This window comes from Ornithorhynchus anatinus, chromosome 3 (genome assembly GCF_004115215.2).
Source record: "Ornithorhynchus anatinus isolate Pmale09 chromosome 3, mOrnAna1.pri.v4, whole genome shotgun sequence".
Taxonomy (NCBI): domain Eukaryota; kingdom Metazoa; phylum Chordata; class Mammalia; order Monotremata; family Ornithorhynchidae; genus Ornithorhynchus; species Ornithorhynchus anatinus.
In genome coordinates, this window is record NC_041730.1 from 35,136,665 (window position 1) to 35,150,720 (window position 14,056).

Below are 14,056 nucleotides of genomic sequence, written 5' to 3' on the forward strand. Positions count from 1 at the left end.
AATCCCTATGTATTCCACAAGAAAATTGCTACTGATTAAAGAGCAGGGTATATATTCACTTGTTTAGAACTGTACACTAAGGTTCCTAATATTAAATAATTTTGTCTGAGACCAAAGAACACAATCTGGGGATTTTGTCAAAACAAAACAGCATCCATTTGAGAAAACATCCAAATGATGCAATAGGCTTATCTGTTTCTTCAGATTGTCATGGTGTTCCATTATCAAGATGGTAACTACCCACTCAATTTCTCTTTGATGCATTCACTGACTAAGCTAATTATGCAGACCTATTTTGGAAAAAAATAAAGAACAAGGCTATGCAGATTTCAGTGAGTCAGAGAAGCCATCAAACACAATATGCTTCATTGGCCCAGTCATTGTTGTGAGTCACTATTTAATCCTTGAAAGTTTCATTCCACAACTTTTTCAAGCTTTTTTAATTTTTTTTTTTATTTAACCTCAGCTAAATTGATACTGTTACTTACCTGGACTTCCTTGTCTTCTCCAACAGCCGAGTTGTCACCCTGAAGTGAAATTGATGGCATTATTTTATGTTACAGCTGTTGTTTTTTAACTCAGCTGCTTCCCATAATTCCACAGATGGTAAACATATGTTTATAGCTACATAGAAAAAGGAAGCTATATTGGATTCACCCATTTTTAATCCTTATTTTATGCAGAGAGCTGAAGTCAGAGAACGCTGGGATATTATACATTTGTAAATTAATATTTCTCCACATTAACACTTTGGAAACAGCAGGGTAGCTAATGATATGCTAATGAGCTGCCAGTTTTTATTGATCATAATGAAAGTAGACAAGTGCCTTTCTTTGCTTTTATGTATGCTTGAGTATTTTACTAACTATCTTCAGGGCAGAAATATATGATTGGTTGCATTTTTAAAATCCTGCTTGTGAGTTTCACAAGTCTTACTTTTTGTTACCCATTGTGAAAGCTTGGGACTTTGCCAGTTTATAAGCAGTACACATCTTCGTCCATATATTTCCATGCCCAGCAGGGCCTCCTCTTTTCTTTTGAAGCAATTTGTTTCAGTGTTTTAGCATATAAAAAAAAGAACCATTTTCTTCAATGTAAACAGAGATCTGCAGGGAAATAAGAGCGTTAAAAAAGAATTAGCATTTCTACCGTGGCAGAGCTGTGCCTGCATTTGTATCCAAAAGTGCCTGGTATTATTATGAGCTCTAACCTAATCATAGTTATTCCACACATATTAGGGTTTTAATGGCATACTTTGCTAATCTTTTTTTTTTTTTTGCATCTTCTCCTACCTCATACTGAGAATTGAGAAATTTCCTCAGAGCAACTGAAGTAAAAGGGCATTAGTTCCCAGAACATTGAAAACCTATAATGTGCAACTTACCTGGTTCATGACTATTTCTTAAAGTACTGATTACTGGGAAAGGAAGATGGAGGGAAACAGATGGATTGAACAAAGGAAGATTGGCAGCTTCCCTTCCCCCATAAAATGTACCCATAACCAATTATCCATGAATAGGGTTCAGAAGAGATTTGCTGTTCCTGTTAAATCACATACATTAGTTTGTAGCCAAACAGTGTGGTCTAGTGGAAAGAGCATGGGCCTGGGAGTCACAGGGCCTGGGATCTAATCCTGTTTCCATCACTAGTCTGCTCTGTGACTTTGGGCAAGACTCCTCTCTGACTGTTACCTTACCTCTAAAATGGGGATTAAACCTGAGCCTCAGGTGGGACACAAACTGTGTTCAACCTGATTATTTTGTATAGCCCAGTGCTTACTACAGTGTCTGGCACATAGTAATCACTTAAGAAGTACCATTTAAAAAAAAAAAAAACCAAAGAACCCCTCTCTTACTCCAAGAAACTATTCACATGAACACAAGGAACAATAAACACCATTATTATTACTTTTACATTACCAATTAATTCTGGTAAGTCCCTTGGGAGACTGATGTATGACACCAATATGGCATCAAAATTCAGAACAAGTGGACAGTCTATAGAGTAATGAAGTGACCAGACTTCAAATATAAGAGACTTAGCCACACAGATCCCATTGGACTTCTAGATTAATTCCAGCAGTGTCCCTTTTGTCTATTCTTAACATCAGAAGGCAAGTTTGTTAATTCACTCAACTGTATTTATTGAGCACTTACTGTGTGTAGAGCACTGTACTAAGTGCTTGGGAGAGTACAGATGTAACAATAAACAGACACATTCCCTGCCCACAGTGAGCTTATGGTCCAGAGTAGGAAGTGATTATGAGGTAAAGGCTCAAATGCATAGATGAGATGAAAGTGTGGAAGTGATAGTAGTGGGGTGAGATAAGATGTGGAGATAAAAGATTAGTTAGGTATGGCCTCCTGGAAGAGATGTAGTTTTAGAAGGGTTATGAAGGTGGTGAGAGTAGAAGAATAGTGGTCTGTTGGATGTGAAGGGAGAGGGAGTTCCAGACAGGTGTAGGGAGAGGGAAGGAGAGGAGGGAGAAAGAGGGAGTTGAGCAAAATGGGTGGGCTGATTTGTAGTGGTGGAGAAGCAAGGATAAGTAGAAGGTAGATGGCTAATGGACTGCTTTAAAACACTTTTGTGGTTGTCTCTTTTGTTGTTGTTATGAATCCTTGAAAGGTACTGATGACATCTTGCTTTGTTGAATATAGTTTTCATATTTCTGAGTCTTTTTCATTAAACCAGTCCTGGTGTGTCTCCTAGTTGTTCTCCCAGTTTTCATGACTGCAGGGGTAGACAGTGACTAGGAGAAACACCTACTCATATTGGTACTTGTGTTTTGGGTGCTTGGTATCGAGCTTTCTTCATTGTTGGGATGCTTTGTGGTACAATGCAGGTATTAGCTTAAGTTTGGAGGTTACTGAGCTGAGAGTATGAGCTCAAGTTTGAAGGGTTTCTGGCATTTTGACTGTAAGCAGTAATCCAAGAATTTTTAAACTTCTATGCTAGATAATGACATAATCAATAAAATAGTATTCTTTTAACTTCATCTCTTATTTGTGAGTTAGAAGATAGTATTATTACTTAGAAGCTGATATTTAATAGGTTGCTTAAAGAGAATAAATGATCACTATTTAATTTCCATTTTCACATTATCTGATGCCCCTTTCTTTCCCCTCCCTATAACTGCAGAACTACCAGCTCTGTGGTCAATCCTCCATGGTGATCAGCCATCAGACTTTGGTAGTTCAGGTTGTCTATCCAGGTTCTTTTTTTCTACTCTTTACCACCTTTCATCAGAAATGGAGCAAATGTCCTGTTGGTGGAGATAAACTGCTTTTGGTAGAGCAAAGCATAGGGTGATTATTGGCTGCTTAGGCCTATGGGTAGATTAAAAAAAAGTGATACTGAAGATGGCATGATTTTAGAGAGACATCTCTTAGGTCATCAGTTTAGAGGTATTAGACATCTCCAGGACAAGGCATATATGTTACTTGTGTTTGTGAGATGTCATCATTTAGTCTGGTTGCTCTCAATGATGCAATAATCAGTCAGCTCGTGTGTACTGTCATTTTTTTTTTTTTGTGGACAGCTGTTGTTAGCACACTGATATTTCATGATATAATGACTATTTTCTATGTATGTGTTGACTTTATATTTGTTCTAACACCATAAAATTAAAGGCCACCAGGTTTGGTCTTCTGGTGAGTAGTGTAAACTCCTTCTCTAATCTGGTAAAATCCTGGGGGGGGGTAGGGATCATGTCTACCTGCCCTATTATAGTCTCCCAAGTGCTTAGAATCTTATTCTGCATGCGGCATTTTGATCCCTGATTTTTTTGAGTGAGAGGGGAGATTTTTAGAACACTTTATGGTTGTCTATTAGCATGTCTCAGCAAACTATATTATATAATAGGCATGTTTATTTTCAATTAGTCCATCAGAGGTATTTATTTAGTGCTTACTGTGTTCAGAGCACTGTTTTAAGCACGTGGGAGAGTACAGTACAACAGAGTTGGTAGACACATTCCCTGCCCACATCCCAAAGGTCAAATTTCTCAAAGTCTTGTGAAATAGGCTTTGATAGGTATACATAGTCTTAGTTGTATCGTTGGTATTTATTATATTTTACTGGAACCTTCATTGCATTGCAATAACTGTTGTATGTTTCCAAGAGCTTAGTATAGTGTTCAACTCACAGCAGCATGGCCTAGTTGAAAGAGCAGGGAGTGGGAGTCAAAGTTCCTGGGCTCTAATCTCACTTCTGACATTTGCCTTATTATGAGAACTTTGGCAAGTCATTTAACATATCTGTGCCTCAGTTTCTTCAGAGGTAAAATGGGGATTCAGTACCTGGTCTTCCTCCTCCTTGGGGAGCCCCATGTTAGGCAGGGACTGTGTTTTATCTGACTGACTTGTCTCTACTTCAACACTTAGAACAGTGCTTGACTCATGGTAGGCACTTAACAAGTATAAAGAAACGATAATAATAATGATAATCACTGTCGTACTTGTTAAGCAATTACTATGTGCCAAGCACTGTTCTAAGCACTGGGGCAGATACAAAGGTAATCAAGATTGGACACAGTCCCTCTACCACATGATGCTCACAGTCTTAATCTCCATTTGTGAGTTAACTGAGGCACAGAGCAGTTGAGTGACTTGGCCAAGGTCACACAGCAGACATATGGCAGAGTTGGGTTTAGAATCCATGTCCTCTGACTCCCAGGCCTGTGCTCTTTATACTAGGCCATGCTGCTTCTCAATAATAATAATAGTATTAATAACAACCATTCATTGCACAATACCCAGAATAGTGCCCTTGTTTCCTGAAAGAACAATCTGGCCTCCAAATTGGATGGATTATTCTGAAAGAGGTTAATTCAGTACAGAATGATATTTGCTAAAGAATGAAGTTCATTAGTTGCCTGCTAGTGATGCCAGCAAGAGATTATAAATTAATACTGAGAAACACATTGCAGTTTCCCACAGGGTTATATGTCTTCTCCTCTTAATCATAATACCTTCATCTTTCTCACAGATGAAAAGGTTAATAAATGTATATAATTCTGGGAAAGAGGTGCTGTGATCTTGTTATTTCTATTAATATTTCCAGTTAATATTTGATCTTGAAATAGGAAGGAAGCAGCATTTGTTGATTATATTTTGCTATTGTAGAAATGAATACATAAAAGCTAAATGTTACCCCATTTGAGAGGCTTATAGCACTATTTTAGGTCTGTATTTTATTTATAGATTTAGATCAGTATTCTGAACTAGTTTTCACATCTTCCATCTGTTCTGTAATATCTCCTTCATCAAATCTGAAAAAAACCCAGTATCTTACATTTCAACTTGAAAATATCCAACAGCCAAATCAATATTTTCACTGCAAAATGGCAATCATGATGAATTTCTTCTGAAATTAGAAGTGTTTTTCCAGATTTAGCAGGAGATGCAGAGAACCACAGTTCCTCTTTCTCTTACAGTGATGTACTATACCACATAATTCCTGGAATTCACTGCAAAGTTTCTCCAGTAATTAACTGAAGAGGAAGAAGATTGTGTTGGAAATTTCTTACCTATTATTTATTTCCTTGGCTCTAGTGCGTCTCTTCTTTTCCACAGTTTTTTTTTCTATGAATCATCATCTTGTAGCTCTAAGCTCTGATGACTACCACTAACTAGGAACTCTTAATCTTTTTTACATTATAAAAAAAATTAGCAACATTTAGGAATCACTATGGCCTAGTGGAAAGAGCATGTGCCCGGAAGTCAGAGGATCTGGGTTCTAATCCCTGCTCTGTCACTTACCTGTTGTGTGACTTTGGGCAAGTCACCTTAATTTCTCTGTACCTCAGTTTCATCATCCTTAAAATGGGAATTAAATACCTGTTGTCTTGTCCCATATGAGAGAAGGACTGTGCCCAACCTGATGCTATTTTATCTACTCTTGCCATTAATATAATGATTGGTGCAGAGTCAGTACCTAACAAACACTTAACATTGTTATTGTTAGAACATTGGTGAAAATAACTGATTAGAATTAGACAGTAAATGGTTGGGTTTTTCTTACATAATGAATGTTTACAAATTTGTGGAGAAGCGATCTTAAGAGTATGTGTGTGTCATAGCGCTCTTAAAAAAGGTTTACCTATCAGTCATGCATTGTGCCATAAGAAAGAGCTTGTGAATAACCTTTTTTGGTTTTAAATGTATGACTATAATCTTTATTACCAGTTATTTCTTCTGTTACAAAGGGTATCATTCAAGATGTGAAAGTCGTCTTTATGCCTAATGGATATATAACTCAATGCCCTAACCTGAATCGCAGTAAGTAGCAATGTATTTTCCTTAGTACTATGGGTTTAAATATTGAATTAACTGTTTTTAGCTATGATAAAGATATTTTCAGCACCACATTGCATCTTATTTATATAGATTCTACTGCAAAATGTATAAATATTGCTTTCATAGTAGAAATAGTGTTGAGCCAATTGCCTCTTATTTTCTGGTTTCCTCCTCTGATCCTACTGCCCTACCTAAACAGTTTGTTCTGAATAATGTCTAGTACTTTGTCACCCTAAATAAAAATTAGGGTGGTTCCTCCACAGTTCAGTTAAGAGTTCATTGCTTCTCTTTGCTATTTCTGAAAGTTTTGTATTTGAAATCTTGCAATAGTCTATCCTGAAAAAAAAAAGACATCAATAACCAAATGGATGCTGTTTTTGCTGAACCAGGGACTTTGTGCTTACAGGTTTTTCTTTTTCATTTTCTTTATTGAGCATGTCCAACCTGCAGTGATTTCTTAAGCCTCGTGCAAGGAATAATGGATTTGCAGGAGCTTTTGGCCAAAATGACTGCAAAAGTAGGTACCTGAATTTCTCACATCTCATTCAATTTCTCATTCCACCTTGAATTTAGACTGATAAAGTATAATGGAAATGCTCTTATCCTTGGCATCTGGTGCTTATTCATATAAAAATGTTTTATTTCTACTGCCAATGGGGCTACCTGTAGTAGACTTAACCATTAACTTCAATAATGCTGCTGAACTTCATCAAAATGTTTGTTGACTAGTGTTTGGAAGTGAGATATCGGTAGAGAGGTTGATTCCCATGCTGCATAGCACAGTGGTATTTTTTCATTCTATACTGAAAATAAAAACACTATATAACAATGGTTAGACATGATGACTGCTGCTTGAATGCTAATTGATTTTTGCCTCCAAATGAAATTATCTAATGACAGAAAATGTTATTGGATGGGTGTGTGCCATATTTACATTCTTGAGTGTGTTAGTAATAAGTAAAAACCTATTTCTGCTATTGTATAAGCATAATTGTGGAGGGTTCCAGGGCTATTTGCACGATTTGATTTTAATTCTGCCATTAAATGGAGGTGAATTTGTTCATTTTGTAAAACAATTAAGGTACCATGTCATTTATTCCAAGGAAAATTTTATTGAACCAAGATTGCAGGAATTAATCTGTCACTTTTATTGGCCAAAGTTACTTTCAGGGGAGCTATCAAGTAACAACTAGCAAGTAGCTGTGAAACAGACAAAGCCTACATGAGACAAACATGTTCAAAGTTCCAATGAGACACCAGGATTTATATCACATTGTTGAATAGAAAGTCGTGATATTTTGTCATTTGTTGTTATTCCTTCCTTAGGATAGACCATTCGGAGACAGTGCCCCATCACATAGTCCCCACATCTCTCAGGAAATGGGATTTTCAAACCAGAACCACTAGAGCTTCAGTAATCAACCTTCCCCCCAAAAACTGTCCTAAACGCTATCAGCATTTTGAGATAGGCAAGGCTTCTTAGGAGTTCCAAGCAACGTTATCAACCTTCTGATCTATGACCTGTATATTTGGTGAAGTCCCCCAAGGTGACTGGCCAAGTGGTGTTAGGTTCTTACCACCTCATCTGTTGCCTAAGTGGTTTAAACTATGTTAGTCACCAAGAAGAAGAAGACAAGTTTTGTTGAGTGGCAGGTGTTCCAATCAATCAGATCCTGTATGCAGGAGCTAATCAGAGGGACATGGCTCATTACTGTGTCATAAGTCCACCCCTTCAACTGTGTGGAGGACACCCAGATACTGGTGCCCAGGAACACCTATATTCCATTCAAAAGTACCCTGGGGAATTCGTATCTGTTTTGTGAATCTCTCCTAGAGTGGAGAGGCTTTGTGCTGTCAGGAGTTTAGCCAGGAGACAAGGGACAGAGAGGTGACAGCAACAGTAGTGTCAGCAATAGAAGGACTCACGTGAGATCTGCCATTGTCAAACATTGGTGGTGAGCAGAATTTACATCCTGTAAAAGAAAATCCAGGTCAGTTGTCCCAAGCCCCTTGCCTCCACTAGAGACAACCTTACTTGGTATGCTGCCAAATTGACTATGTAATTAAGCATAGGTTCAAAGACCACAAAAGAGAAGTTTTAATATAACTAAGACTCATTATTATTACAGTAACCAGGAGGCCTTTCCACACCCAGCATTCAGATTACTGAGGCTCACTGCCTCAGATGCCATGACATCTGTGAGGTAAAGGATTATGGGGCAACTGATGGAATGGAAGGCATTTTATTGGTCCAGACCCTTTCGGACTGTGTTTGCAGGGCTGATATACATTGGAGTTTCTTTTGGTACTTTTACAAAACCTGAAATGGTTGCTCATTCAGCCCAGATGCATCTATGTAGAAAGGTAGTGTACTAGTGGGTTCAAAGTGGTCATGGGTTCAAATCCTGGCTCTGCTGCTTGTCAGCTGTGCGACTTTGGGCAAGTCACTTAACTTCTCTGTGCCTCAGTTACCTCATCTGCAAAATGGGGATGAAGACTTTGAGCCCCATGTGGGACAACCTGATCATTTTGTATCCCCCAGCGCTTAGAACAGTGCTTTGCACATAGTAAGTGCTTAACAAATGCCATCATTATTGTTATTATTAGTGTACAATGACTTTAACACAGATTCTTTATGGAGAGAGAGACAGACAAACAGACATTTGTGCTGGGTTTCACCTTCTGGGCATTGAAGAATTAGCTTTTTAGTTCACATTACCAATGGAAATGTGAAACATATGTAATTATTTTGATTCCCTACTTAGGGGATAAGTAGTCTCCTATTACTTACTGTATGCAGCAGCATGATCTAAACATTATTAATTGTGTTTTATGCTTTCATCAAATTTCTGGACCAAGAAATATGCCATTCATATTCAAGTGATTACAAGTTCTCATACCACAGCACAAAGGATGCCCTTTTGTTTCTTGTTCTATGGCATTTGAGGAATGCTATTTTTCTTACTTTAAAACATTTTCCTAGGGTCATGTTGCTTAATCATAACAATAACATTGTCTAGGAGGAGTGAAGGTAGGTTAGATGAAGCTTAATTGGGAGATTGTGGACAGAATATGGAAGGATTGGTCCTTTGAACAGTGATCTTTGAGGTTACAGCCCTGACCTGCAACTCTGAACTTTCTATGTCTGTGAAGACCTGAGTAAGACAGAGTGCTTTCCCCATACCTAAAGTAACTTAGCATCAACAATTGCCTTAAGGAGTGATGTAATTTATCTTTGCATTTTAAAAATTTTCTGTTTTCCTGCAAGTGCAAATTGGAGACTATGAGTGTCTCTCTATCCAGGCCCATATAAAATACAGATTACTGATTGTGGGACAAGCCATTTATTAAAGAGAGGAAAAAAAACTTTGGTCCAGATCATGTCTCCCATTGGCATTAAGAGATAGAGTGGCTCCTCTGTGACAACTTGGCAGGTGGCAGAGGAGAAAGAAAAGGGTCCGTGTGATACTTTTGGAAATAACTAGATTGTAAGCTTCTATCCAGCAGTCCCTTCTTCCAAAATAATTCATGAATCTGGTCCTTCCTCTCCATCCAATAGCTATTATCCTGGTTCAAATCTCTGATTATATTACAGTCAGACTAATAATAATAATAATAATGTTGGTATTTGTTAAGCACTTACTATGTGCCAGGCACTGTTCTAAGCCCTGGGGTAGACACAGGGGAATCAGGTTGTCCCACGTGGGGCTCACAGTCTTCATCCCCATTTTACAGATGAGGTAACTGAGGCACCGAGAAGTTAAGTGACTTGCCCAAAGTCACACAGCTGACAAATGGCCGAGCCGGGATTTGAACCCATGACCTCTGACTCCAAAGCCCGTGCTCTTTCCACTGAGCCACACTGCTTCTCTACTACTCTATATCAAATGCCTCTCAAGTGTCCCAGAGGACAATCTGCCTCTCCTGTACTCTATACTTCCTGCTGCTGCCCATATCATCTTCTTGAAATGCCACTTGACCCATTACTCTTCACTCCTCATAAACCTCCAATAATAATAGCAGTAATAATAATGGTATTTGTTTAAGTGCTTACTATGTGTCAAGCACTATTCTCAATTCTGGGTTAGATATAAATTTATTAGGTCCAGCTGCTGCTTATCTTGCTCAGATCAAGCAGGAACATCTTCCATTGTTTTTCATCAGGTTTCCCTAACTTGATATTGGCCCTCTTCTTCCACTATTTGTCAACTTGCTCCCTTCATTCCATCCAATCTCACCTCACTCGCAGCTCTCCTCATCTCACTCTCACCCTACCTCAAAATCAGTCTTGTCTCTCCTGCCTACAGCCTAAAACTCCTTGCTTATTCCATTTCTCTGGCCTGGAACTCCCTGTTTCCCAGATTCCCAAGAATAGAGCTCTCCCTTTCTACAAAGTCTTCCTAAAAAATCCCACCTTCTCCAGGAATCCTTCCCGGTTGACACCCCAATGCCCCTAGTCATACATACTCAAAAGCTACTTTAGTATGTATGTATTTTATACCATCCTCAATACTTATGCATTATATATATTCAGTTATACATAATATTCACACCAATACCTGTTTCACCCTTGTTGTTCTTGCTTTCAGAATTTGTAAATTTTTTTTGCTGGTGTCCTTTATTCAATTATAAACTTCTTGAGAGAATGTGTATTTTGCTTCTATTATATTCTCCCAAATTCTAAATATAGTTGTCTTCAATTCATGTATGTCTGATGGGCAGGAGGTGGAAAAGGCATGATTTAATATCCTAGTGACAGAAATACCAGAAAAAATATTGTGAGAAGAGTGGAATTTGAACTATAGATAAGGGTAAAAAAAGTGAAATGTATAAATAAGAGTCTCAATTACTACATGACCATAGTGGCAAGTTCAGCACAACATTTAGGTAGAATCCTGGGGGTCTTGGTAGCTTTTTGAGTGTAAATCTGTGTGAATGAAATGACAGCTATCCAACCAGCAGTTAGAGGATTTCCTTGCCAGAGATAGTAGAAGGAAAGTTAGGTAGCCCCTACTCCTACTCCCATGATTCTTCTCTTTCACCTTTCATTCATTTATTCAGTCATATTTATTGAGTGCTTACTGTGTGGAAAGCACTGTACTAAGTGTATGGGAGAGTACAATATAACAATAAATGGACACATTTCCTGCCCACAGTGAGTTTGCAGTCTAGAAGGGGAGACAGACATTAATAAAAATAAATAAATTACACACATGTACATAAGTGCTTTAGGCCTGATGGGTGATATGTACAGGGCCCAGTCAGCGCAATGCAGAAAGGAGTTTCACCTATTCTGTGTCTAGAGAACCTCCCAATTTCCCTGTGCTCAAAACTCATGCTCAGGGAGGCGAGAGCAGAGTTAGAAAATTTCTTGAGTTTTCCTTTCTTTAAATCTATGACAAATCTATTTATGTAAATATAGCTACATTTGGAATGGTGTTTCAGGTTGTAATGAATTTAATTTTGAAGCTTTCATTGTTTTGCAGGGCTCAATAGTGATTTTTCAATTAAGCTGCAAGGTTTAACACAATAGAAGTTTCCCATTCACTTCCATGTGTCAGATGCCAAACAAATAGCATTTTAGAGTAAACACACACACCTGTACACTTCGTATGCTCAAATTAATTCACTGACCCATTAGTATGAAAAAAGTCCATTGCTGTCTGGGTTTGAATTTTGATAATAAATGATTTGGTATGCAGACACAGAAGTAAATTCTTGAACAAAGGGAAAGTTGTAGATCTATGATTTTTATGCTATATCTATTTTGGATTTATAGACATTTTTAAGGAGCAAGTAGGTGAGCTACCCATAGCTTTTCAAAATGAATTTGTATAAAGTCAGCATGACAATGCCAGTGACAGAACATGTAATTTTTACTTGATTAGCACTTGCTTTTTTCTTTTATTATAGTTACAGTATTTTACCAGAAAAAAAGGGAGAGATTATATATTAAGTGCTCTTGGAAAAATTAGCTTTTGTTAATATCTTTTTCTCTTTGTATGTGGTTGGTCCACTGTCATTACAGTAGTAAGTTAGTTTTAAATGCTTTTGATAAAAGATGAAATAAAATGATAGGAAAGCAAATTGAACATTCAAGAAGTGAAAGTAATTCCAAATGTGAAACAGCTGCATAAATTTCTTCTTCATTACATTTTAGCGGTAGCATTGTGGCCTGAAGATTAGCATGTCCTATGCTGCTGTTGCACTTTCCCAAGTGTTGTTGAGTCGATATGACTTTGCATGCTGGTAAATCAGTAGATGTAAACTCTTGGAGGAGAGGGGATTTTAGAGATGAGAAAGGCTGGTGGATTTAGGGAAGGGCTGGAGGACAGTGTGGGCAAGAGTTTGGGAGGAGATACGAGTTAAAGGAGAGGAGCGACAGGTGAAGAGAGGTGATACACAACTTGGAAAGTACTGGTGAGCCCTGAAGCCAGTGGCCAAGAGCTTTGTTTGAGTGAGATGGGCAACTACTGGAAGGTTTTGAGCAGAGAGAAAATTTGTGCTAAGTGCACTTTCAGGAAGATGATTTGGGGAGCTAAATGCTCTGTACATACTGAGGCAAAATATTAAAAATAAAAGAGTGGTTTTCTTTCTTAGAAACAAACAATATTCCATTTTGATTAACCTGTTTTGGAGAGTGATGTGCTTTCATCCGGATACCGTCTCCATCCTGAAGGGTTTTTTTCCTTCCCAAATAATTAAGAAGCTGTTAACACATAGGAAATGGAGTACGTGGATGATTTCCCCTTTTTGTTTTCAAATTTGCTGAGTTTTTAGAGTGCTCCAAGAAAGTGAAAATGAGTGGCGATTTTATCTCTAATAAGACCTCTGGCAGACCATCTGCATATGCCTTCAGTACAGCTGGCATAAGGAAGTGGTGCACACATTCTTAAATCTTGAATGGGACTAGTGGAAATAAACCTTCCAGTTCCCCTTTGGAGACTTCAGTATTAAGCAAAAACTGCCCATTTGAAAGTCTAGACCATAGAAAAAATTCAAGGACATTTGGAATTCAACTAACATTTTATTATTGGGTTGGGATAAGAATTTTGAATTATCTGTGCCTCTTCTTCCTGATTTCTGTCTCTTGGCCATTTCTAACTGTTCTTCAGTGCTTTCCTGAGAAAAACGAAGAAGTAAATGAGTCTATGAAACTCAGAGTCGTAGTGGATAGAGCCTAGGAGTCAGAAGACCATGGGTTCTAATACTGTCTCCACGATTTATCTGCTGTGTGACCTTGGGCAAGTCACTTCACTTCTCTGGGCCTCAGTTATCTCATCTGTAAAATGGAGATGGATACTGTGAGCTCTCCATAGGACAGGGGCTGTGTCCAAACCAATTTGATTGTATCCACCCCAGCGCTTAGTACAGTACATGGCTCATAGTAAGTTCCAAATATCATAATTATTCGTGTTACCAAGTGGTATCTGTTTGAGGCTTTGGGGAGGTGAAGGGAAAATGGCAAGAATGAAGATTTGAGTGTATGGATTTAATTTGTCCACACTATCACTTTCTCTTATCTGAATGTTTAATCAGGAGTTATGCTCTGAAGAGTAAGCCAAAGTTGATGGAAATTTGTTGGAACCAACATAGTTCTGGGAGTCAGGAAACCTGGGTTCTAATACCCACTCGTCCATTTGCGTGCTGTGTGACCTTGAGCAAATCACTTAAGTTTCCTGTGCCGGTTTCCTCATCAGCAAAATGGAGACTTAATACCTATTTTCCCTCTTAGAATGTGAACTCCATGTGGGACAGTG

At 38.1% G+C, this 14,056-nt stretch overlaps 1 protein-coding gene across 6 annotated transcripts in view; it reads left to right on the forward strand.

Annotated features, from left to right (window-relative positions):
• Positions 1-14,056, forward strand: part of NELL1 (neural EGFL like 1) — a 522,694-nt gene that overhangs the window by 99,595 nt on the left and 409,043 nt on the right. For all 6 annotated transcript variants that reach the window (XM_029061630.2, XM_029061636.2, XM_029061634.2 and 3 more), the window contains exons 6-7: positions 6,206-6,278; positions 6,731-6,813. In XM_029061630.2, the coding sequence (XP_028917463.1) occupies positions 6,206-6,278; positions 6,731-6,813 (156 nt within the window). The remainder of the gene's footprint in view (positions 1-6,205; positions 6,279-6,730; positions 6,814-14,056) is intronic.